Here is a 26907-nt window from a genome sequence, read left to right as displayed (position 1 = left end):
AACTTTTGAATCCTTTTGGGAAACATGAAAACAAAAAACTACTTTTTAAATATCTTTCAGGACAGTTGACACATTCCAGGGAAAAGCTGTTTTCTGCAAAGTTCAGAAGAATCTGCATTCTCTGAGATTTTAAAAAAGTATAAAATGAAAACAGTTTAAAATTTAGCCTTCAAAATGAATGTTGAAAAGTCAGACGACAAAGCAAAGAATGGCTTGAAGTCTTCCTTACTTATAAGGGATGAAAATAGAAATAACTACGCATGTGACAGAGCTACACCTTCCACAAAGAATTGTGCCACCAAGATATATGGTAATTCAACTGACCAAGCTATAGTGACTGAACATGAAGATGATACCATTCTTGAAAAGAAAAGTGACTTCAGAAGTACTTTTTTAAAACAGCAGTGTGTTGAAGCACTTAATCTGCAGAAGGCACCTGGTAAATACAACTGCACAGGAGCTCTGTTGGGAGATGCAGATGCTCCATGCAAGTCTTCTGTGACTGAACAGACTTGTGTATATGCTTTGAACTGTGACTTGAAAGAAACAACAGAAGTACTGAAAGGTAACGTTGCTATGGCAAAAATGCAAGATCAGAGTTTCAAACAATCAGTGCCTTATAGTCAGACTGACTCTAAATGTGTATTACCTCTTCCTGCTTCAGAGCAGAACACACAGTCCCTGATAAATGACAGGGCATGCTGCCACCTGAGCACATTGGATGTTACTAATGTCATAGGTGAAACTCTGGGAACTGATCAAAATGATGACATGCATCTGAGGGAAATGCTAATCTCTTCTGAATTATGTACCAGAGAGAAATTTGATGGAACCAGCTCAGAAAGAATACCTAATTTCTCCACTACGATAGTGGCTTCAGAAAGTCCAGATGCCTATTCGGAACTTGAAGTATGTCATCCTGCCTCTGCAGGTGTCGAACACTATCTAAAAAACAGTAACAAGACTGATAAAGAATCACAGGAAACAGAAGCACAGTCTGTAAAACTAGCTGCTGGATGTATGGATCCTTACAGGAGAGATACATTATCACTATGCATTAATATTAATGAAGGTGACCAAGTGAAATCCTTGCAGGATGCCGCTGACTATGATGAAACTGCTAATTCCAATGTTGAAACATGCATGGATAGTCCTGTAAATAATGTGCACCTTCCCCCAGTAGATAAAATGGATGGAGAACAAGTATCAAAGAAAGCCAGTGAACCCTTAACCAAAGAACAAAGTATCTCTGGAAATGCTGCTCTTCAGGATATGCACAACACCACTTTCATATCTTGCAGTGTACCAAAATTAAAGAGGACTGTTATGCCTGACCTGAAATGTGAAGCAACTTTTGTGGTCTTCAGTCCTATGGCTGATGAAAGCGATTCTGTTCTATGTACTTCAACCCCTAAAGAACGATCACAAAATACAACTTTTTCTGTTTCAGCTTTGGCAGAACTTGGAGGCAAGTCTCCTAAACCAAGACCAAAAGATGTGTTTGTAGGAGGACATAATAAAAGGCCTTCGCTTAAAGCTAGTTCAGGTCAAACTGCAGGAAAACCAGTGGGCAGGTCTCCTATTGTGTCAACAATAACCAAAGCGAAGAAATCTGAGATTGTTAGTTTTCCCAAACCTAATTTCAAAAATGTTAAGCCAAAGGTTATTTCTAGACCTGTGCTACAGTCAAGAGACAGTGCAGCATTAAAACGGTCGCCCCAGTCTCCCCAACTATCAGCTGTCTCATCTTCACTGGTTGCTTCCCCAAGGCAGTTGTCCCCCTCTGTAAAAGCGCTGAAAAAGAAAATGGATTTAGCTAAAGATACTAAAGTGGAATTGCCTGTGCATAAGCCCCATAAGCTACATCTTAACAAACACCTCTTCACTAGCCAAGTCGTACATGCCACAACACATCCCAGAAACGCTTCCCACAAGGCTTCAAAGACACCTGCATTAAAGCAGAATCCGGAAGACGTTGGCAAAGAAAGCTCTACCCATTCGGCATGCTCCTTGGTTTCTGCTGCGCTTCCAATGTGTGTAGAGAACTCAGAGGAGATGCTGAATGAGAAAATGGAAGGTTCAAACTCTTTAATGCAGCCCTGTGCTCAAAACATCTACCTGACTGGAGATGAAAAGGAGCAAAGCAGCAACATGGGAATTCTTGTGGAAGCAGCCTTGATAAAAGATGTGGCAAATGAAACATTTGACCTGCACTCTGTTCCTCTGGTAAGCTTTTCTTCTTTCCATACTTAATTATATGTTTTGTACATTTGGAAAAAGGGACTTCTGCATTGCAAAGTGTTGAATGGAAATTAGGGAGTGGATTTTGTGTCTACAAATGTAACTGTAGTGTTGATTTCTGAGGTGAAGTCTCTCCCTAATAAAGGGAGTGAAGAAATACTGTTTTGCAGACTGGTTGCACTTGGCCTCAAGTGCGATTTAATATCTTCAGCCTTCATCTTACTCCATGGTATAAAAATTTTTTTTGTAAAGTCTTTTTAAGACAATACAGTTGGTAAGATTTCTAATAAAAGCAAACAAGTCCTAATTTAGTCAAACTGGTAAAATTGCATAACGTAACTTGGTGAGGCTATTCTAAATATAGCTTTAATATGTGCTTTTATCAAGATAATTCTAGTGGTGCTGTAACTTTAAATAGACATTAGAGGTAAATTGCTGTTTTCAGTATTTTCTTTTCTTTCAAAACATGCTTTAGAACTAAATTACACTTTTAAAAATTTACTTACAGAAATGTTGTGCATATATTAACAAAAATATTAAACTGCACAAAACTCAAAGACGAACAAGTTGGTCAAGCGTTTTATTTTTAACATCTTAATTTAACTGTCTGCTTTGAATAATTTGGGAGTTTGTTTATTTGAAGTAGAACCGGGACTCATTAGAGTAGTTAAGAGCAGCCAGGAAATATTTCCCATGCGGAGGGCATATACCTGGTTTTGGGCAGTCAGCCAGCTGGAAGGTGCAAACTTCCTGGCCGGGAGGTATGCGTGCGCTGGTTGGTTGGGAAATATTTTCAGATGAGTCAGCTGCCTGTCAGGAGAAATGTGCTGCTTTCAAACACTCTGAAAGAAGGTTAAAAGAAAAGGAACGGTGGGGAAAAGAGGGAAGAGCTTTGGGGTTGGGCCGACCAGGAACTCAGGAGGCATGGTAGGGACACAGAGATGGGGTCTTGATGCTATATAGAGTCCCTCTTGTTGTTCACTTGTGGGTTCAGTAGCTTATGTTAAATTGGTGAAATGGAGGCAGCAGCTCTTACCGGTAAAACTGGCGTTGTCTGAATTTTTGTTGGGCTTTACTGATTGGCCAGAAAAACTCCAGTAAAGCTCAGTATACAGAGGAAGCTACTTAAGGCAAAACAGAAGCAGCTATTCATTTTTGAAACATTACACAAGAAATTAGTACATAACATTATTATGATAAATAATTTAACTTGAAAACCTAAATGAACATGAAAGCAAGGATGGTCTATTTTAGTTTTAAAGTCTTTCAGAGCTTGGATTCTGCTTCAGTCCTTTCTCTTGCTGCTGAGGGTTGGAGAGAATGCTTTTAATTCAGTCTGCTGCCAAGATGGAAACCTTTGTGATAGTAATTGTTCTGCTGGTACCTGGAAAAGAGCAAATTCTGTAAAATGTGGAGTAGACCAATCAGATATAAACAAGCGGTCTTCTGAAAAGTACAGGTGAACTTCTGAAAATGAAGATGAGGATTGGAGTCAAAAGTAGGAAGTGCATCAATATGACCAAATTGCTGCATATCGGCTTGAGTCGCAGAAAAGCATGTGAAGAGCTGTACATTCTTATGAGTTTACCTTCATAAGCTTAACTTTACAGCATGAGTTGTCATGAATTAGTGTCTACATAAACTGGATCAAGAATTCTGTATGAAAAGTTGATGAGTGCTACATATAAACCAGTTATTTTAAACCTGTCCTGGGTCTACTCCTGAATTTGTTTTATCTATGGCACCTGAATATGAAAGATTTTAACCTGTTTCTGTGCTGTAATGTAAGACCTAGACCAGGAAACCCATTGTAAGGGCTGTGATGTTTCAGGTGGTACAGGACAACTAACTTGTGTAGTTGCTTGGTAAAGAATTTGTCTTGAGATTAGGTGCAGTCATGTAATTGAATGGCTTAATTAGAGTTTGGGGAGGAAGAGGAAGAAATCCTGATGTAAAATGACCTCTGTAACCTCTTTAGTGTTTGTCATTACCAGTGATTGGCTTCAAACTAATAGTTTTGTGTTGCTGAAGGCCATTCAGGAGATGATTATTGAGGTTCTGAACTGCAAATGTGAACAATATGACAGTGAACAGCTAAGCATATCCCTTACCTGTGTGGGCAGTATTTCATTACAGATGCTGGAAAAGGAGATCGTCAGCTTCTCAGAGTGGTGGTGTGTGGTTGTTTGGGTTTGGGGGGTTTGCTTGTTCGTTTGTTTTCTGGTTGTTTTTGCTTGTTTGTTTGTTTTCTGGTTGTTTTTGCTTGTTTGTTTGTTTTCTGGTTGTTTTTTGTTTGTTTTTTTTTTTTTTTTAAAAAACAGATGCGTTCTGTGAAAGATGGGACAACACAAGGGAGAAACATACTGAAGAAAGGCCCAATCACTCTACGAAGTGTATCAGCTCCCAAGGTTAAAATGGTTCCACCTGTGTTGCCCTTGAAGAGAGGATGTGAAAATAAAACTATCAGCACAATTAAAGCACCTGCCCACAAAGGAGCTGTTCTGTCATCAAGCTCTGGTAAGAGAATTTTTCACTGGAATACTACCACTTAACCAGTTTCTTAAAATTAAGATATCATATTTAATGTACATTCTGACAGAACTTTTAGGATGGTACAGAGCTGTATTTTTGACGCTAAATATGATTCTATCTAAAATACAAATTGCTAGTACAATGGGGGGGAAGGCAGGTTATACCTCATTATTATAAAATCTCATCTTAGAAGGAATGTGTTTAGGAGGGTGTGGTGGTGTTAGAAGAAAAAATATTTAAATATTATTATTTATAGTTTGGTTATATGACAGTACTTTGCAGAATTAAAACTACAATTACTTGAAAAATGTAAAAGTGAAGAGGAGAAACTGCAAAGCTCAGGTACAAAGCATTTACGATGAGCAACTGTACGCTATCCCAACAGGAATGAGCCCTTATTTCAGGACATAACTTATTTTATTCAACCTAATTTTAGTATAGCTCTATAGTTTCTAGAAAGGGGAGAACATAATTGGAGGAGAGACTACTGCTTGAGCTGCTAATTAAGCTCGGACTGATTAATACCAAGGGGGGGAGGGTAGATTTCACATCTAGTCTGTAGGCTGCTGTCTAGTGACAGGAAACTACATTCTGTAATTGTATTGTAGATATTCAGAAATGTTCTTGCAGGTTATGTGCTTTTTTTAACCAAGTGTGGCAGTATAGCTAATTGCAAAGGCAGCCTGGCTATAAATGACTACACTACAATACACTGTAATTTGGTAAGTGTGCACACCCAGCTATACCCAGTAAAACCTGTTCTTTTTTTTTTTTTTAACCCACTCAATCTAAGATTATAAAACAGTCCAAAGTACTCCTCTTAATTATATACAGGGGTAAAGTGTGATAAAATCTGTATGTGTAGTCCCTTATGGGATGAGTCCCTCAAAGAAAGTGGATATAGGCTATTCTCTGACTTGAGCCTTGGTAATGTAAGGGACTTGCTTGGTGAACTAGGTACCTACCTGTAAGCCACCAATTTCTTGGAAGACTCATCACCTCTCTAAATACCAATTCAGAGTTTTTCTATCTGTAATTATGCTCTTAGAAGAACTGAGGTGGCTATAGATGTAGATGTGTATTTGTCCCTTAGATTATTAAGCCAGAGTAGATTTATGACACCATCACTAGAAATAAATGTAAGCATGGCTGGGTTATGGGACTAACTTCTTCCCCCCTCATAAAAAAAAAGGGGGGGGGGGCAGAAAATCAGATGCACTTTCAGAAGAAGCAGAAGTCACTTGCTGTTGAAAAATAAAAACCTTTACTCCCCAAGTTTCATTAGTTAAACTTGTCACTCCTTAACTCATTGTATATTGAAATGGTAGCCAGTAGAATACCTTCCAAACTTTTCCTCTTGGAAAAAGACTGCTTAAGGTAAAAGCATGAAGCAGCACCTCAACATTTCAAACTAATGCTATGATCTGATGAGACTGGAACTTTAATGCTGCACGAGAAGAATTTTTTTCTCCATGCCCTCTACCCAGCCCCCTGCCGATGCGCCCTGTTCCTAGCACATTCTACCTTTCATTTTGCTTATGCAGCACTTTGGTGCTACAAAGTAGGATTTCATGCATTAAACTATATCAGGTTAACTTCCCCTATCCCTTGCCAAGGGAGTGCTTAAACATGGTTTGTTGTTCCCTGCTAAACATGGTACTGATGCAAATCAGGAGGATGGGAGTATGGGGTGGGAGAAGCAAGGATGGGGAAAAGTAGGAATTACTTGGTATTGCTGCCAAAGCCCTGCTGTATTATGCAACCACACCTTTCAGGTAAAACCCTATCTACTAGTGCTTACCTCATCTGTTTTAAAAAGTTTTCAAGTAAAACTGTACATACACTTACTGTGGCCAAGTGGCAGCTTGTAAACCAAACCCAGTTATCAGTTTTAGCTAAAGCCTTCCTGTAGGGAATAACTATTTCTTCCAGTTAAGTAATTTGAATACTTTGGTATTACACTTGTGCCTTGGTATAATTCCAACAGTACAGATAAATAACTCGGTAGCTGTACAGTTGTTTGCTGTCAGGATTTCTCCAGACTACAGACAAACTAGCTAAATCCAGGATGGAAAGGAATTCTGAAGGTCACTTAGTCCAGCCCTGCCCCGCCTATAACTGGGTCAGCACCGAATTCAGACTAGGTTGTTGAGGCCTTTGTCAAGCTGAGTCTTAAAAATGTCCAAATCCTAACGACGTCATTGCTTCCTGAGGTACTAACGCAAATGGGACTGATTCTTAACCAGTTGCTGGCTGTATTTGGATTGTTGGGCAGGAAGACAGTGTAGTGAGTCCATTAAATATTCTGAGCAAGAGAAGTGATGGTATAGCTCTGTGTCATCCCTCACATTTGTGTGTTGAGGGAGAGTAGCAGTCTATCTGTCCAAAACATATTAGTATATGTATTATTCCCAGAATAATCAAGAGCTTGTGAACAGTGGATTGTATCATGCACTGTCATTTCGAGTGGGAAGCAGGAAACTCCCCTACAACCAAGAAATAAAAGAAAAACATGCCCTGTATAAAACACCAGTTATGAGATCCTTGCAACTTGGCAGGAGTTGAGATTTTGGTAATTTTTTTCACTTGTAAATGTAAACCTTAAGTTTTGAGTGGTAACACACTAACCCAGTAGGAAGCATGTGTTCTAAGGAAATTCCCTCATCTTCTCCTGAACAGGAGATAGCAGAATGAGAAGGAACTTGTATCTCAAACATTATATTTTTGTGAGGTTATTTGCAGAGCATGTTAAGCTAGAAATAACTGTTTTGTTTATTTCAAAATGGTTGCTGACCACTGTTCACCAGTATTGGTGCATCTTGGCTGGAACTTGGGAGTTTTTGCTGAATTAAAAATTGGTTCTCTAAAAGGTGAGCCCAGTTTGATTCAGTGTACCAAAGTGGTTTGTGAAATGGTGAAGCCCCATTTCTGCAGCAAATCTAGAAATTGGGTAACAGTTGCAAGCTAGACACCTCAAAATGATTTCTGTAACTATTTGTCTTCATTTCTCCATAAGGAAGAATGACTTGCAATCATATACTCATTCTCAAACAAAAATCTTAATTCTCTACAGCTAATGTTTCCATGATGGTGTGTGCAGATTTCTGTAGTACTGGATGGCAGGCAGTATGCCTTTTGCTATGTTAGTTTTCTATCAGTGAAAATATTTATTAGAATTTGAAACACAGAATAAGGTGTTTGAGTTACCTGGTTTTTACTGGAAGGCGTATGTAATTTTGGAGCCCTGGTTCAGGACTTTGAACCAGTGCTGAAATGAAAGCAACGATTGTTTTTGTTCCCAGCAAATGCATACAGCCTTCTAGTTGGATGTACATAACTACTGTGGAGGAATAATAGCCTGCTAATAGTTGAGGTATTACAGTTTGGGAAGAGTCATGTCTTTCTCTCACTTGAAGGGAGGGGTGGAAGGGGACTAGAGAAGCCAAGGAGCTTTGATGGTCCCATGGAACATGACTCCCAAGTTCTATAGTCAGCCTGCCCCAGCAACCGCATGTTACCACCCATGCAGTTGGATGGAAGCACTGTGACAGTTTGAGCTACAGGAAATGGTTTGATTTGTGTTTGAACAGCATAAAATAGGGATATAAATTACTTACTTTAGATCTAAAAATGTAAATGCCCACCACTGCCTTTTTTTCTCTTATTGCTGACTAAAACCTACCTGTAAGTCTGTAAGAAAGGAGCTTTACTTGCATGTAAGATTTGATATGCTAATGCTTTACCTACACTTCTGCCTTAAAATTACACCATTGCTTTAAATTGGTTCCCACTATATGAAACTTCACGTTGTTGTTGATATCTTAACTATGAGAGCTCTGTCGAGTTCTGTGTAATTGAAACTCTTTGAAGATATGAAAGCATCAAAAATATTATTCCTCTACTTACTTTTAAAGACTTCTAGAAATTAAGGGAAGCTATGTAAATCATCTTTGTAACCAAAATGTCTTTCACTGTCTGACAGTTATTTCTGACATTCTGGGTACCATTTTGTCTCTGATTTAAGTCACTGATATCCAATTAGCAGAGTTATGGCCTTGTGCTTTACTTACCTTTTCCATGAGTCCAATCCATTGGTATTCCTTCTTTCTTTTGCTAGTATTTTCATAGCATTTAACTAGAGTAATGAAAGCTTGGGTAGAGAGAAGCTCGACAGTCTGAATTCTGAGTTTCCTTGAAGAAGATTTTGGACAAGTGAGACCTTTTCATTATAAAAAGTTGAACATACTGAAGGATTTTTCTGGTGTTCTGCAACTAACTGAAGCACTGGAAAAATATTTCCTATAGCATATGGGGAATTATGTTTTAAGTTGCATTCGACCACAGCAGTTTTAGTGATACTTTGAAATACTGATTTGCTTATTAGTTCGTAATTGCTGAATTCCTTCACTTGAATTTTGGCTTGATCTTACATTTAAAAATGTAATTCAGAGAAGCTTCCAAAGTTAAAACCAGAACAGGCCATGACAGATTAAGACTCTGCTCATTATTGAGTGTTGTTGCTGTTTATTGCACAAAGAAAGGCTTCTCAGATGGAAAATTGAAACAAAATGGCTTCAGTGGGTTTTCATACAGCTGGAAACATATATAAACTTGATAATTCAGGACTTTTTGGTATAGCCTTTCACAATACTAGTGAAGCAGAACCAAAACAGTTCAGTTCCAGTAAGCATTCCACAATCCTTGAGTTTGTTCTGACACTGAACCAGGAGCTAAACCAAACATGGTTACTGCAAATCACTTGTCAGCTTGCATCATTCCTGCTATCTACCATGTGACTCTCTTAAAGTTGGATTGTCAAGAAGAAACAGAATATTTTTTAAAGGCAAACATAACTTCCAGGTTCTCTGGCCATGAAACAGTCAGGACTCTTCTTAAAATGCTGGAGTGGAGAGTTACTTGTAAGGATATCCTTATACTTTCTCATGAACAGATTGAAATGGACCAGGGTCCACAAATAAGGCTTAAAATTTAGTTTCAACCAGTCTTTTTATGCTTTTTGGTTTTAGTTTTGCAGAACAGCTAGCTTTTTTTATGGATCCTAAAAGGAGGTTCCTCATACACTAGCTTGTCCAAGATCATTCTTTGTACTTATGAGTCTAGATTACTTGGTCCCTTTTTCCCTTTCTTTAATGCATATGTAGGGCTTCATTACAGTAATTAAAGTTTGTGTTAAAAGTGAACTTAAAACTCCCATATTCCCTTTCAGAGGTGTAGGAGGGAGGAAACTAATAACATGGGTCTCCATGGAGCATAATGTCTGTAGTCTATAGTATGACATAAAGCTTGTCTATAATCCCTCTTCGGTCATCTTCACCCAGAGAGCTCCACTGCATAGTGACTGTGTATCTCAGCACCAGTTTTCTTTTAATTTGCAGTATAAAGTGGGGGAAGACTTATGCAATGTATCTGAAACGACTTTTGTCAAGCTGTTCAGTTTGTGAGAGCTCAGAAAGCAGTGTAAATTGTGAGGGCTTAGGAGCCTTGCAGGTCATCCCTTCTCTGACTGCTTGAGTTGGACTTCCCTGGTAATGTTTCTCATTCCACTTTGCCCTCACTTCCTGGCCATCTTCAACAGGAATGGTTTGCTGGCAGTTGCCTGGAGCAATATATATCCTTGTGCCAAGTAATTGACCTCTAAGCCTCTGCCCCAGTTGTTGGTCATTCAGGTACAGAATGGTCAATTCACTATTTGAAGCCAGAAAGGAGCTATAAAATCATGTAATCTGAATTCAGCTTAGTCAATCTGCTTTTAGCTTTGGCTACATACACTAGTAGAAAAACTTGTTATAACTTTGAGACCTCTTTCTTTTTTTACTTTTCATTAACAAGGAGCTCTCACCATGGGATAGATACTGCTCATGTTTTACAAGCCTTACATAGGGTTCAGCATAAAAACACCCATTTGGAATAAACTCTTTCCTATTTAGTTTTATAAGTCAAATTGACCATGAGAAATGAGTAAAAACAGAAGGGTTTTTGTTTATGAGGTAATATGGGATCTGTTATAATGAATGATTTCAAAGCAAGTAGATTGATTTATTTCTGGTTTGGTATGATTGGGTGTGGTCCTCTGAGTTTTTGGGGGTTAGGGGGAGAAGGGTGGGGTTAGAAACATTTGAAGATGAATTTAAATGATCCTTATTCCAAAGTCTATGGTATTTCCAGTATTCTGACTTCCGGCTCCCAAAAGGGAGCATTTCATCCTGTCAGCTTTGTTTCCAGTGCCATCAGCAACCATACTTAAGGAATTAAAGTTTTCACGTATGTTCCCAGACTTTTTACAGGTGATTTGTGACTAGCCCCATCGGGGTTTTAATGTATTATACCTGTAGCAAGAAGCATGATTGTACTTGCAGAGACTGATACTAACAGTCAACATATCAATGCTGTCAGAAATGTGGATGCATCTATGAGAATATCCTCCTTTAGGAGTGAGGTGTGTACCATTTCCCTGCAGGGGAATTTCTTGGTACCTAGTCACTTACTTGCAAGGACATGCTGGTGTATCTTCAAATAACTCTTGACCTGTACTGGTTAATTCTGAATTCTCTCAGGGTAGAGGTAAAGGAGGAGAGAAACAGGAGTCCTTGTTTATAGGTAACGTGGATATAAAAGCTGCAAACTATCAAAAAATTCTCAGTGTGTAACATGAAGGGGTGCGTGGTATGAAGAGCTGGACAATAGTGAAAAGCATAACTGGATGCGGTTGGTGGTTTTCTTCTGTCTCAGCCTTCCTTGTAGTATGTTGATTTGACTTCTCCTTGTGCCCACTACTCCTAAATGGACAGAACTTCTCCAATAGCTGTTAAAGCTAGCGGTTGGGGTTTGTTTGCTTAAGTCAGGATGCAAACAGCTTACGACAGTCTCCTGGCAAAGCTGGAGTGGGCAAGCTTTGCCACCACTGCGCAGCTTACCTGGGAAGCTGATGTAAAACTACTTGCTGTCCGGAGACTGGCTCTGCCTGGGGTCGTAGGAGATCACAGCATGACTATGTGGACATGGTCTCTCATGGGGCTGCTCTAGTTCAGTCTACAAAAAGAAGAACCTAAAATTGAGTAAATCTGGCAGGCAACTTGATGGCAGACAGTACTGGAGGTGGGAGGGCAGGCTTGAGTTCGGACTGGAGGCCGGGCAGGAGAAGGGCTATTTGTAGGTGCTTGGAGAGATCACGTGCAAGGCGCTGAGCATTGAGGGAATATGGGCAAGGGAGGAGTCTCTCTGATCGTGGAAGGGTTTAACTGGGAGGAAGTCTGCCACATTTCAAAACTGGGCCAAATAGGAAGTGAAATTTAACAGTAGACGTACATGAATGTTGTTCTCTCCCTTTCTCTCCCCCTAACTGAAAATACCCCAATTGCTCTTCTGACAGTGAGAGCATTTGAGAGAATGAAAAGGGTTGGTTTGGTTGTTGTTAACTGCTAATATAATGATCTGTAGCACTGATGATCAGTTCTCCAGTTTTACTCTGAGAATACTGAGCTGCAAGAGGAAGAACACATGAATGCCTACCCGCATGGCTGCTGACAGCCTGGTTATGTTTTTAGCACTAGCTTGCTGCTGTTTCCTTGATACCTGTGCCAAAGAGGAGCACTTTCGTAAGGATTGTAGGTGAATGGGAACAACACTGTGGAAGTCTGCATCAGATGGGGAATTGGGTCTTGCCTTAATATGTAAACTGTTCTCTTATCGGCTGTTATCCCCTAAACAAATAAATCCATCTCATGTAAATATTTCAAGATCCAGCAGTAACTTAACATTCACTGTCTTTGTCCATGTTTGTTTCGCAGTTGAGGCATTACTAGCAACATAACAGAACTGTCCTGCCTCTTCTTTGGTAATTTTGGTAGTAATTTGAGACTTTAAAAGGGAGAGATAAATAGAAAGAGATTATCTGTACATCTTAGGTAGAATTATGAAATGGGCTGTAACTACTCTTTATTCCTCGAAGGAACACCGATATATGTGTAGCATAATATACTATAACTAATATTGCTGAATGGCTAATCGGGCAACCCGGGGAGCTTGCAGCCATTGGAAATCTGTTAGTATTGCTACTGCTTTACAGTGCTCAAAATAGTAACGATAAATGATCTTAAAACTATGTTAAGATCGGTCTGCTGGAAACAATACCAAAGTCCAGTTTGTCTTTCCACGATTTACTTGCTCCTTTCAAGAGATGCCAAAAAATAGCATATTTTCTTGAAGGTTTACTCCCCTTGCTTTATAAAGACCTCGTACTATAGGCTTAGATCAGGCTTTTTCATCATGCTTAAAATTGTCTTTTTTTAAAAGCTAAGAAGTTTAGCACTTCTAAAATAGAGCCCTCTGGATTTTTAAACTTGCAGGAAAAAATCAGAAAAGCATAAGACAAAAATCCAAAATTAAACATATTCAAGAGATAAGGTGACAAAAGGCCAAACCAATCATTACTGTTAGCTTTAGGGTTAAACAAAAACAACAACAAAAAGCATCCTTCCAAAGACTCCTTTTGCACTTAGTCTGCCCTAAGTTTCTGTTTGGGGAAAGGCTTTCCACCACTCATTTCCAGGTGTTGTATAGCTCCATGAATGCCAATTGCTCTGTGCTCAGTTGTAGATGTGAAATGTGTAGATATGGTTTGAAATGGTGGATGTTGAATATCAGAACTGATGAATACATACTCAACTTTACAGTCTGCCTGGTGTCAACGAAGTCCCAAGTTCACCACTGCTAGTGTATATTTATTCTCTCAATTTGATTTTTTTAGGCTCCTGGTGTTATTTAAGGGAAGGGAAGCCTTAATTTATTCTGGACAATAACCACCTATGAGAGATTCATATGAGAGGATGAGTATTTGAGTAAGGATAAGAAATCTGACTTCAGAGATTCTTGAAAAAGGAGTTTTGTTCTTTGCTTGTTTCTGTTCCAATACAAGAGATAGTTTAACATACTTGAAGTAATGTGGTTGTTGCATAGAGACTTTTTTCTAAGGAATTGCCAACTCGTTACTTCACGGTAGAGGAATGTGATATTTCTAGTATTCCACTTCAGTGACTAGATTAAATAACTGATGAAAGCCTGTTGCTTTGATGCTATTGCTTGTTGTCTTTATAATAATGGTTCACTAAATATCCTGCTTTTGTGCTTATTTCCAGTACTTTTGTTTATATACCATGTCTTCCTGTTTCTGCCTTCAAAACCTTTGCGTTTAATTCTGTGTGACTCCTTTCTTAGGGGATGATACTTACAAAAATACTTTGTAAAACCATTGTTATTAGTTGAAGTAACACTTAAGAGTACTTGTTTAATAATCTTGTGTCATAACTTAAAAGAAATCCTCCCTCAAGCTGGGCTTTTGAAAAATGTATTTGAGTGCTTGAGTAATTATTTTAATAGAAGCTTTATAGGAAAGTGCTGAGGAGTAGAAGAACTAAGAGGAGGTCAAAGGTCATGTGTCTGACGTGCTTCTGAAACTGGACATCCTAGACTTAGCTGTGCTCACGGAATGGGTTTGAGCTCACAGCTGGTTTAGTGCACTACCGCATTTCAGCATGTGCAGAGAAGTCGGGCTGGCTGCAAATCATATGTACGGAACATGCTGTACAAGAAGAGACCGTGCGTTTTCACATGCTTGCCTTGACCCCTCTTGAGTGAAAATCGTTGTGAAAAAAACAGAGTTTTGCTCTGTACCTTTTGAACTGGATGAATCCAGCACAATAGCAATCAAGCATGCTACCCTCATCTTTAAACAATAAAATGCAGCTGATAAGCTGCATTTGTTCATCTAGCTGCCTTTTGAAATGTAAAGCTTTAACTTGCTAAGTCATACAAATTTAACATGCAGTGTTTGTACAGCAGCCCTTTTTTTGTTTGTTTGTTTTTTTGGAGGGGGGTGTGTTTGGTTTTTGCACCTTGTTTTGCTGAGAGGCTATTTAGAAAAGGAATTTCTGACTTGTCTGGATTAATTTGTTTTCTGATATGTTGATCTGTTAATGAAACAACGTGGAAAGTCTTATAAAGCTGTCAGATTTGTTGCATGAAGTTCAGATGTCACAGACTTTTTTTTTTCAAACACAAATTATTTCAGATATGTTGTCTGGAGTGCTGTGTTTCAGAGGTGTTTTCAGTAAGTGTGAGCTTGTGGTTTGTGGTGTTCTCATAGCACGACAAAGTTTGTATGCACTTCAGTGAGTTGGATATATTCAAGCGTCCATTGCAGTAACTTACAAAAAATTCTAAAATATGACTGATAATTTTGTCTCAGAGATTTAATACCAGGTTACAATAAAGCCATATATGGAATCACAGTTCTTCATAGTAATGACAAACAAAAGGTCTGACATAAAGCACGTTTAATGACTCATTGAAGCTTGTGTATTGTATTTAGTGACCAATGTTATATAATATTCTAATGCATGCTTAGTGTATGTTGTCTGTAGGTTTTCTCTTTTGTTACTGAGTTGATCTGAACCAAAGGAAATAGCTTGGACATACCTTCCTCTACTAGTCCTGTTCCTGTTTTTGTGTACTTGATACGGGACGTTTTGAGATGAGTTATCTAATCCTGTCACACCACCTACTGTTGAAAAGCAGACATTGGGTGTAAGTGGTTTTGTGGCCTAAATCTTAATGTAATCCTCTTAATGTCGTGCTTTCTTGGCCTTAGTGCAAATTGATGGTTTCTTGGTCGTTGGTATTTGAGTGGAGATCCTGCAGCAAAACTGATGTTGAATAAAGTGGAATTACTAGCTAATTTTGTCATATTTCAAGTCTCTTACACAGCTTATGCAAAATCGAAATGTGGTTTATAGTGATGAGAATAAAGGGATGGGTATTCCCTTTAAATAGAAACTTGATTGTTCTAAGGCAAATCTGAAACACTGTAGCCATCTCTTCAAGTAAGATAAATTATGTCTGTCAGACTTGAAATGGTAGTGACATCAGAAGTTAAGATATTTTGTAAGATGTCTTGTGTTATAATAAATAACGAAATATTAAAAAAGTAAGTCTATCTTCCATCTCTCTTTTTGGTTTTGTACAAAAATGAAAAAAACTCTTCCATATTTATTCAGAGCACTGTATAAAGATCTTGATGTCAAAGCTGACAGGAGTCAACTCGGTGCTGGCAAGACAAATCTGTGTATACATAACTTCCTTTGGGCCACTGTAGTTTTAATCTGGGTGTGCACTTTTCAGAAATAAACAAAAAGCATAATTTAACTAAACTCAAATTTTCTTGCAGAAAGTGTGGTTGCTTTGTTAGTAGTACAAGAGTAAGTTCCCATCTGAAGATGGCACACCTGTCTCCTATATAGATACACTTCCTATTTGATTACCTTAGCTATTGGGCATTTGTATTCAAGAAGCTCAAATGAAAACAGCTATTAATGCAAAAATGTGTCTGCACCAGTTGGCCATGAAGAACTTTGAGGGAGTGCCATTTAACTAGTTCTGCAGAACTAGTCAGTTTTCAACATATTATGTGAGTACAACACAATTTGATACTCTTGTGCTGTGTTTGTCCTTGAAAAGATACTATCTTTTAGAGTGCCCTGTCAAAGGTGTGTGGGGAAATCTCCATTTTGGGGGTGGGAACAAACAAAAGAATCTTTCTTGGATTGTCTTTGAGCTGGAGGTTATATTTTTTTATGGGATTGCCAGTATAGCTAACCATAATACACAGAGGTAGGAAAATGCAAGAAAGACTTCTTGTGCATGCAAATGTCTGCCTTGAAGGCCAGTATGTAAAGCTCTTGATTTGTTCCTGAGGTCAATATGCAAAATGGGATTCTTTAAATCCTTGGAACTGTTTTTCTGTGTTTACACCATTTTTTACCATGTCAATATGAGGTAGATTAAGCCTTTTTATATGTATTTTTTTTATGTGTAAATCTTTTTACTTGTAGGCATATACTTAGAAGCAGCAATTGTTTAAGCTTCTTTCCAGCTCCTTTTGTTCTTTTCTCTCCCTCCCCCTTCCCCCCAATTGACAGGTATAGGATCTTTGCCAAGAGAGAAGCATGCCTCTCCGAAAAATTCTCCAGCCTCCTGGGCTAGCTCTGGTAAACCGCTCACTAAATCCCAAGTGCCTGTCAAAAGATCAGTGCTTGAGAGAACACCTAGCATCTCTTCAGTCAGCAGCACTCAGAGTGAGCGAAGTCTTTTCAGCAGTAATTGTAAGTATCTGTCAGGGTTATGGGTTTTAACTGATAGCATCAGCTGCTTGCTGGAAAAAAAAAAAATCCCCACAAAGGGAGTCCTGTCTGAGAAAGGGCTGTGTTAAGTCTCATTGTACTACTTATTAGTTCTAGGTCTTATTCTTTTTGCCTCTTAACTTACAACTTTCCTTCTTGAGACATGCCACCTGAAGGATCTTTGAGCCTTGGACTTGTGTTTGATGAGTAGAGGTTTCAGTACAGCTCCTCTTCTATTCTGAAACAGTACAAAATGAGTGGGTCATCTTGAGCAAAAGTTTCCTTGTGTTTACATATAGTGTAATAAGAAATAAGTCTGAATGGTGTGAATGGATTACCTGTCGTAATATTTGGAACAGCTCGTTAGAGTTTTTTGATACTAAATGCTCTTTTTGAACAAGATTATATCTGCTTTCAGTGTTTTAAGACAAAATGTGTAGATGAGATCAAAAGCAGGTAAGTGAAACTGCTTTTAGAAGGTAAAACTTTGCACAGGTAGACTTCTATAATTTCTAAGGTAACTGTAAGCATTGCTGTATGACCTGAACGAAATCTACCTTGATTAAAACTAGGAAGAAAAATAACAGAACTCACTTTGATTTGAAACTCTACAAAGGGTCTGTACCAGCAGTTGTAGGAATTCTAGGGGCAAAAATATGAAGGAAATAAGACACAACTGACTGTCAGACATTAGTATTCCCAGCTATACATATTCAAATGAGTACATTCAAATATTCTGTTACTATTGCATCATCTGTTATATCTTGGAGACTGGGCAAAGGCCTTTGCTTTGTGCCAGATGCCATTTAAATCTGTCTTCAACGGACTGAAAAAGAGAACTGTGATTTAACATATGTCTATAGTTTATGTATGCGCATATGCATACATACATATATAACTATATTTTCTCTTGTTCTTTTTTTTTCCCCCCTGTAGTGCCTTCATTAAAAAACTAAGACCTAACATATTCCTCAAAGGAGTAAGAGTATGTGTAATAAAATATGCAGTGCATGTTTCTGTGTAATCAGGTCGGTTCGGTTGCTGTGACAGCCATGTTGACTTTTGCTGTTCAGGTTTAGGACTGTATCTGGAATTCCTAAGCAGCTTTGTCCTCTCTTCATTTTACTCCCTCATGTAACAAAGGAAAGGGTCATCGCTTCATAACAAAGAAGCGTATTCAGATTAAGTATCTAAACAGATGACTCCTTATTTAGCCTGATTTGCTAGTTGGTTTAATCTGTTTTGTCCACTGCCTTCAAGCTTACAATTTTTTCCACTCCGATTCACAAAGAGCAAGCAAGAGCAATATGAGAGGTTGAATATGGCTGCAGTCTTTTTGGCTTTAAGGTTGCTTTGATCTTTTTTAAATGACTATACCAGGAGGACTCCGCAGTTGCACAGAAACTAATTTTTCTCCTATTATTTTCATCAATTCTACACTAACACCACCGACTGACTCAGGAAGCCACTATGATATTACCTTACTGACGTTGCTGGTGGTGGGATCTTACAGCTTTTGTATTATTCCTTTGTTAGCCACCTTTACTGGGAAAAGAAGTAGGTTGTATTCCTTTTAATTTCTATTTTAAAGTCTGTTTTTTGTTTTGTGGAGGTTGATAAATGTATGCAATGTTTTGACTTGCGGATTTTCTGCAAGATAATTTTTCTTTAGTTAATTTCTTACACTTGATGAGAATGATTTATGTCTGATGGTCAGGTTTTGTGAGTATAATGAGTTTAGGCTACATATGAATTATATGTTAGTAAAGTGAAGTTTTTTATGACTTCAAATCAATTTGGAAAGAACTAATGAATTTACTTTGTACTCTAATGTTAAGTGTAGTGCTGTTCTTGTTTTTTATTCTTTCATTTAGTCTACTATAAAATAATGTCAGGAAAAAAAAATATTTGTAAACCTAAAATGTTTTTATTAGATTGGTAGGACACACAAAGACCAAGATGGGAGGCTTATGCTGTGAATGTCATGAAATTTATGACTATCTATTGTTGTCCTGTCAACAGTATTAAATTGACAAAGTCGCTTGGCTTGTTTTGCTTAAGGAGTTTGCCTTGTGTTAGCAGAGAAAAAAATTTTAAAAGAGAGCATTTCTCCTGCTGTGTCAGCTCAGCCCTTTGTTAGGGGATGTCCTTGGATTGGTAATTTCCTGTGGCAGCATTAGGATTTTTTTTGTTTAATGAGCACTGGAGTTTTATGATTCTTCTCTCTAGAAAGACTTACTATTTTATAAGTTTGGAAATCATGAAGTTTGAAATGCTGTTATTAATAAAAACATATTTTGAATGCAAGCTGTCAGTCTGAGCATCGAAAACCTGAATTTGTAACAGTAGAGAAATCTTCTCAATTTCAGTGCTGAGCTGAAAATACTGTCATTTGAACATACTGAAATGTTTAAACTCTGAGGTTAAGAACAAGAGTCCAACTTTGAATTGCATTAGAATAATTGCATATAAAGGAAGTAGTGTTTCAGAAGTTAAAAAGCTGATCCTAGCAATTGACCTGGAGCTGCGTTTCTGTACAGTCAATACTTAAATTCTTTTAATAAGTTGTGTTTTTAAGCCCTTTAGATCTTAGCTGGAGCAAGATCACTTCATACCTGTCCGTCTTTGATCAAGATTGCAGTAGCTGCTCCTGTGAATAACCATCTTTGAATCATATAGTGACCAAACTCTGCAAATTTGCCTTTTTTTCTGCACACAGCCTGGTTGGCTGACTCCAGAGCTAATTAGACAAAACAGTGCCCTAACTAGTCCTGCAGCAGAAGTGTGCTCGCTTACCCAAAGTGTTAACTTCCATGGCATGCTTCTGATTCAGAAGAAGGTAGCGTAGCAGTTTGTAGGAAGTTGTTAGCTGCTTGCTGTGAACTCTGAGCGAAAATCTGTAGTTTAATGTTTTACAGAAAAAGTTAAGGTCTCCTTCAGGCCTCATGCTTTACTGAAACAAAGTCATTTGAATAATCTGATGTTGAGCAGGGTGAGATACCTGCAAAATAACTGTGTTGTTGATGTGTTAAACTAATTGTTCCTCGTGTATAGATCTTTTTGCAAATATTTAGCTTTTGTGCCTTTAGAGAGGCTCCAACTTTATTGAAAACAGAGGGGCACTACAGTTGCATATGTTTCTAAAAGGGAAAGCAGTTCTGTCTCTCTTTCTGTGGTTGAAAATGTATTGATTAGTGGCCAAAAAGCATCTTTTTGAAGTAGTTAACTTAGATGCTTTAAGCTGGTGCATTTAAAGACACTGAAATAATCTCAAGACTATATGTTCCATCTTTCAATGAATGATATTAGACATGTAGTTCACATTTTTTTTTAAAGGTAATCCGCCTCATTAAAACAGTTATCTGAGGCAAATCTGGTATTACCACCCCCACCCCTCCATCCCCTGTTTTTTTCACTTTAAAGGACTAGAGAGAAAAAGCAACTGTGTAACAAACTATTTCCCCCCTGCCTCAGTTTTTTCCTTTCTCTGGTAAAAGCAATGTCAATTTCTTACTCTTCAATGTGTCAGTATATATAATTTTTTAGTACCTGAACCAAAGTGTACTCAATCTATACTTACTTTAGAAGTATTTTCATATTTTTTCTGGAAAAATAAAACTATGCTTTCCCCAAATTTTGGTTTTCTTTTTTTCAAGGAAAAATTTTCATTGTGACAGTAAGTCCAAACCTCTCTCAAGTTCCTTTGAAATGGTACAGAACGTCTTCTGTAGCAACTGTCCTGTTAGTTGGAAACCTGATTTTCACATGAGGTAGTAGTTGCTTATTGTCCTGCCTTTCCCAATTTGGGTCTGTCTGCCTCTTTTTGCAGGGAGTATTTTGCTGTATGACATCAGCTCTTGTGGGGTGGGGAGTCTTCCGAGGTCTGCTGTCACTTAGGAGGTTGCTGTTCTGAACAGAGACTACAGGAACCTTTCTTAAAACTTGTTTGGTAGCTGGTGAACGCAGTTGGGCTCACATGTTTTTTTTAGTGCCCCACAAGGAGGACGGAAGGGGTGCAGAGTCTGCTGGTGGTGCGTGCACCATATTATTGAAACAGCACGCTCAGCTCTCAAACGAGAGAGAACAGGGGAAGGTGTTGCATGAGGAATTTGTCTGAGATTTATTTGGGTTTTGGTATTTTAACAGTCAATTCTGTCACCAGAACATCCTTCTGTACTGATGATGCTTTTTCTTGGCTTAAACTTGAAATGTGTTCTGCGTTTGCTTTGTACAGCAATATCAGGCTTCCAGTTATGTATCTTGACCAATATACTTCTGTACATATCCCCCTCTTAGGCATAGTTCAAAGCTGTATGTCTGGTTCTGAGAAGTGTTTGTAACAGTCATAGACTGTTCTGTTACAGTTCATCAGTCTCTTTGTACTGAAGAAATCAGAGGTGGTCATAATATTTTTATTCTATGATTTATTCCAACGTGTGTTTCTCCTAACTTTAGCCTCAGGTAAAAAAGGCTTGTTTTGGGATTTAATTTTCCCCAAACTAGATGCTGTCTAGAGCAAATTCTTTGTTGTTCTGTGTTGCAGCTGCAAGTGCCACAGTCATCATCAAGAATGGAGAATGGCCTTCAAAACCAGACTGCCAGAATGGTACTTTAGGATCTGTCCCTTTGAAAGCTGTACCAAGACCTAGATTTCACTCATTGAAGTCAACTCCAAAAGGTACATGAGTCCATTTGTAGATAGAGTGGAACTATAGTTATTACTGTTACAGTACCTTAACTTTTGCAGGTGGCTGCCTCCTGAAGCAGGTTTTATTGAAGAGTGGTCTTGGAAAATAGTGCGAGGGAGTAAAATTATGTCAGTGGTGTCTCAAGTTTTATAAGGTTTCATAAGAAGTCTAAAACATCCTTTGTATTGTCATAATTGACTGGGATATTTCAGGAAAATGAGGAGGACATCCGCACTGTGATATGGCTAAGGCTTGCATGGCACAGGGACTAAACACTCTTTGCTACATGGCATGTGTCATCGTGCGAGGTTTATGCTGTTTTAATAAGAGTTCTTTTCTGTCATAAAGCTCAGGCACAGACTCTGTGGCTGCTGGTGATCTACGGGGTAGACCTACCCTGAATTTATCTTGAGTGTATGGTTGTCCTCATCCTCATGCACAGTTTGCATTATGTTCACCCCTTTTAGGACAGTAAGGACCTTGGGGGATGGGGATATTTTTTTAAAATAAGGTATTATTAGATGGAGTATGTCAGTCTTGGGTGACTGACATTGTTCCATCTTTCCAAGGGAAAAGCCCCAGAAACAGCTCAGCTGTTCATGCTGCTTTTTCTTGATATTCTTACTGGCTGAAGTGGAAGCAGAGGTTTGCTCTAATTGTTAATGGAGATAAGACAGTTGTGGTTCATCATCTGGTGCTAAAGGAAACATTAATTTAAATGTACTTTCTGGCTTTGTATGAAACACCGTTCTGGTTCCTATTCCTATTCGAGCCAGGACCCCTCGATCAGCCAACAGTGCTTCTCCACTCCAGCCGCAAACAGCAGTTGACAACTCATTCTCTGGCCAAAATTAAAGACATAATGAGAACAGATAAATAAGCTTGCTGTCTCTCTCTCCTAAATGCTAGTTATAATCAGCTTGCTTCTGACCATCTTTGTGGTGAACTGGTTATCGTAATTGGATAAACCTAATTGAATACTATGTTCCTGCTTTAGGCTTAAGTTTTAAGCTGGTATCTGACATAATTGAGAATAAATAGAAGAGATGCCTGCCAAATGTCATGCTAGAATGACGTGCTTTAAAATGGCAAACAGTGAAAAGAAACAGACTTTGCCACAAACGGTAAATTACTTGGAAACAAACACAAATTATATGGCTGTCTGACAAGCTGATGCACTGCTCAACATCTTCAGTGACCTGGGTGCTAGAATTGTGCCTTCAGCACTTCCAGGAGCAGTGTGGCCAGAAGAAGCTGGAATTTCCCCCCTCCGCTTTATGTCACTTTGACTACTCTGTTGTGTTTTGGGGCTTTCCCAGTTCAAGAGGGTTGTTTTGAAACTGGAAGGGTCAACTGGAAACTTAGGAAGATGATTAAGGTCTCTGACCACAGGACCTGTGAGGAGAGGTTGAGGGAGTTGAGCTTGTGTAGTCAGGCAAAAAGGAGAGTAAGGGGAGATACTATAACAGTCTGCGGTAACTTGAAAAGGATGGTTACAAAGGTGATGGTGCCAAACTCTTCTCAGTAGTACCAGATGATGTGGCAATGGGAAATGATTGCAAATTGTGGAGTGGGAGATGCAGCATTGGCCAGTGGGGCCGTAGAGCCTCCCTTCCTGGAGGTTTGCAAGGCTCAGCTAGACAAAAGTGTGGTCAATTGATCTCATCTTGGTGGTGGCCCTACTCTGAGTGGGAGGCTGGATAGCTGGCCTCTGGAGGTCCCTGTCAGCCAATGTTTCCATAGCTGTGTTGTATTTGCTGAATTAAGTAATTCGATCTTAGTCCTAGAGTGAAATCTTTGTTAACATTTTCTTCTGCTTAGAAGCCTTATTAAAACTATCTTTTTATTTCTTCCAATATGAGTTCTGGTAAAGCAAAGCTAAGTTTAAATATAGCTTCAATTTTCTAGAAGGTGTCTCTCTTCTGTATTTTTTTGAGTAGATTTGTGCATCTAGTACTTTTAAATATGTAACATTAGGCATGTCTTTAATTGCTGACGTAGGTCTACTTTTAAACCTGATCTAAGCTTTTATTTCCAGGAGCCAAGGCCAGGTCTGCTTCACTGAACCAGTGCATACCAAAATCATCTGGGCCACTGCACTCAGCAAGGAAAGTCAGTGAGGCTAGAGGTAATCAGCTGTTGGGTAAAGTCAATTTTTCACTCACATTCTTGAATCCCTCTGTCAAGAGAAGCTATGCTCTGTGACTTCAGAGTAATTGAGATAGTCAATCTGCTCTTTTTCCTTGTGGTTCATAGAATTAGAGACTGAGTCTGCAAAGTGTTCCTTATTTGTTTAATCTGGGAGGAAAAAATCAGGGCATTCGTTGTCCACTATCTGCTTGAAACTTGCATCCCATGAGGACTCCGAATACTTGATAATGTCTGTTAAAAGGTGTTCTGTCACCTGCTTATAAGATCATATACTTGCAAGACAAAACCCAGACCAGATTACATTTCTGTATTAGATGCTTGTTTTATCTTTAACTTTCAATTGAAATTAGTCATTTTTACCAGAGTGAATGAAAAGAATAGGTATGAATCCTCAAGCAAGCTTTATAAGAAAAATTTTCACTTTGGGAGCAAAGTTCCATTTTTATGACTGAGGTGAGGGAAACAAGTACAGTAGCCATACAAAGCAGATTGTTTCCTATTGAAACACCTGCTATAGGATCACACACTATTTGTAAAGGCTGAAGAAAGCTGATAGGTGTTGTCAACAGACCTTTTATAAACTTCTGCACGTGACTTTTGGACTTATACCTAGCAGTTCAAAAGAGCACTTTCATTTAATTAATATCCTTCAAAATAATGACGTTCTTAGGTCGGTTTTCATGTGACTTTAAAACAATACAATAAGGGTAGATTAATCTTCTCTGTGCTTTCATTTATATCTGATCTGACTGGTAGCACACTTCAGAGTGCTGTTAATTTATACCTCCTTTATACAAATAAAATAAATGGAGCATATAGATGGAAAAAAGTTACTATGTTGCTGGTATAGACAATTGTTTTTTATTATCTGTGGTCCTGTATGAATGAGTAAAATAAAACGGTGCTACCTGGCTTAAATGAAGTATGATAATTGTAATGGAAAAAAAAATGTTTGGCTTATTGGGAATTCATTACGCATTTTCCAAGTAGTTTAACCTTATGATGCTAAATCTTGCTGTTGAACATGCCATCAGCCATCACAAGAAAGAAACTGAAATTGTGAAGTTTGAGGAACTCAGAAAAAAAGGCCCCCCCCCCAAAAAAAAAAAAACAAAACAAGACACCGCCACTGGCCCTTACTAGCTTGAAGTGTAATTCTCTCTCTCTGTCTCTCTCTTTTTTTTTTTCTTTTTTTTTTTCTTTCTTCTGAACTTCGTAGGTACTCCTGGAAGAAATGGACACCAAAGCCTATCTCATTTGGGTTCTGGTGAGTTTTCAGAATGCATTTTTACATTTTCTGCAGTGTAACTTAAATTAGGTTTATGCATTATATTAGTATATTGGTTCTTTTCTTGGGAGAACAGTTTTGCAACGGGTAATTGCATAAACTATCACTGATTCCAGTTTCAGGGGATATGAAGAAAAGTCTTGGGGTTTTTTTTCTACTTGCTGTCTTCTGGCTACCCAGCTCTTAGAATATGCAGTCTGTGCTATCTGTCTGTTTTGCTCTGTTTCCAGTGAAGCATAAGGAGGTTTTAACTGTAACCAAAAAAATGTATGGCAATGAAACTTGGATGTAGTTTTTGCCGTTTAGCCACAGTGAGGTAAGCGATGATTAAAGCTCATGTGTTGTGGCTTTAAAAAAAAATATAAAAATAGAATAATCATGCAGAATAACAGGTTTTTCTGGAAGGTTCATGATAGATACCCTTTTGGTGTGAGCTGTCTCTCTATCACCACAGACTGCACTTGAATAAGAAGTTGAAATTATCTAAGCATGTTGATGTGTGTGTCTGCTTGTACGGTAGAGGGAGGAATCGCAGCTGATTAAGTGGCAGATGGCATTCCAAAATCTGGCAGAGTTTTAAGGACTTCGTGTTGGGTTTGTTTTTTGTGTTTATGCCAGTCAGGACACCTGGTGCTAGTTTCTGTCTGCCAGGAGACAGAAAAGTCTTCAGATGATGTTTCTACTTGCAGCAATTTCCAGGTCTTTTCAAGAGAGTTGACAGTCTAAATTAGTTTCCCTAGCATCAGTGTGTATTTGCTGAATTAAAAGCTGCTTGTAATTAATTAGTCATTGAAAAGCCCCTTTTGAAAGATACTGAAGATCACTGGAAAGCCCTATGTCCCCTGAGTGAATAGCAGATGTCTTTCTGAAAGAGGTGCTGTAGCCAAGCAGATGTTACGAATTTGAGTCTGGAATTACTGGGTAAATCAGTTCTGACCTGTAACTCTGGTACTGTGGCAGTATGTTTTTAATTTCCTCTAGTCATAACATGAGGCTAATGCTTTTGCCTTTTACTCTCTTGGGTGTCAAATGTCTACATATTAATTGTGACTGAGTACTTTGCTTGATACCTTTAAGAGTCAGGGCTTCTGTCACACAGCAAGCGTAATACTTCACACAAAGTGCTAATTCTGTTTGTTGCTTTTATTGATACTTGGCTGAACTAATGTTAGTTTAGGTATAGCCTGACACTCCGTTTTATGTCCACATGTAAACTGTCATATAAGAGTGTAGAGGATGATACAGCTAACAACATGATGTCTTGATTAGCTCAACTGAGGAAACTCATAAGCAACAAAGTGTTTCTGGACTAAAAACAGAAAATTAAATTCCTCTTCTATTTTCTTATGATAGATAAGACTATTTTCCCCTAAATTTAGCATGGTACTTTCTCTCTTTTTCCATCTAGAAAAGTAATTAGTGCTCCCTCCCCTTTTTACTAAATATAGTTTTTCTTGTGATTCATCTTTTCCAGCCTAATAAAGAATGTAGCTACATAGCTTTGAAGTATTATATTCAGTACCATAAAAACACAGCTAGAAACTCCAAATTAGCTGTAATAGTTAGTGATCCTTTAGCACATGGTCTTTAGCATTATACTTTTGCCAGTTGAATAGTTGTATTTCAGTGTTTATCTTAATAAACCTGAACTGTTTCATGTACTGAGTCAGCTTCCAAAATTGGATGATATGTTAGATGTTGAAGTTAATACATTTCTAACTTTTCTACATTTCTAATGCTCTAATGTACAGAGCATTAGTATAATTTCCCATTTATGAATGCAGAGCTTTCTGATGGAGTATTTTGCTTTTCT

The 26907-nt window shown here is 38.3% G+C and overlaps 1 protein-coding gene across 3 annotated transcripts in view; it reads left to right on the top strand.

The window, feature by feature from the left end:
• MTUS1 (microtubule associated scaffold protein 1) overlaps positions 1-26907 on the top strand; it is a 131383-nt gene that overhangs the window by 34909 nt on the left and 69567 nt on the right. For all 3 annotated transcript variants that reach the window (XM_075026784.1, XM_075026823.1, XM_075026792.1), the window contains exons 2-7: positions 1-2226; positions 4563-4758; positions 16767-16949; positions 21511-21645; positions 23694-23783; positions 25026-25073. In XM_075026784.1, coding sequence (XP_074882885.1) covers positions 175-2226; positions 4563-4758; positions 16767-16949; positions 21511-21645; positions 23694-23783; positions 25026-25073 — 2704 coding nt within the window. In that variant the 5' untranslated portion in view covers positions 1-174. The remainder of the gene's footprint in view (positions 2227-4562; positions 4759-16766; positions 16950-21510; positions 21646-23693; positions 23784-25025; positions 25074-26907) is intronic.

This window comes from Buteo buteo, chromosome 1, assembly GCF_964188355.1.
Source record: "Buteo buteo chromosome 1, bButBut1.hap1.1, whole genome shotgun sequence".
Classification (NCBI taxonomy): domain Eukaryota; kingdom Metazoa; phylum Chordata; class Aves; order Accipitriformes; family Accipitridae; genus Buteo; species Buteo buteo.
The sequence above is the reverse complement of the archived record's forward strand: the minus strand, read 5'-3'. Positions and strand labels throughout refer to the sequence as shown.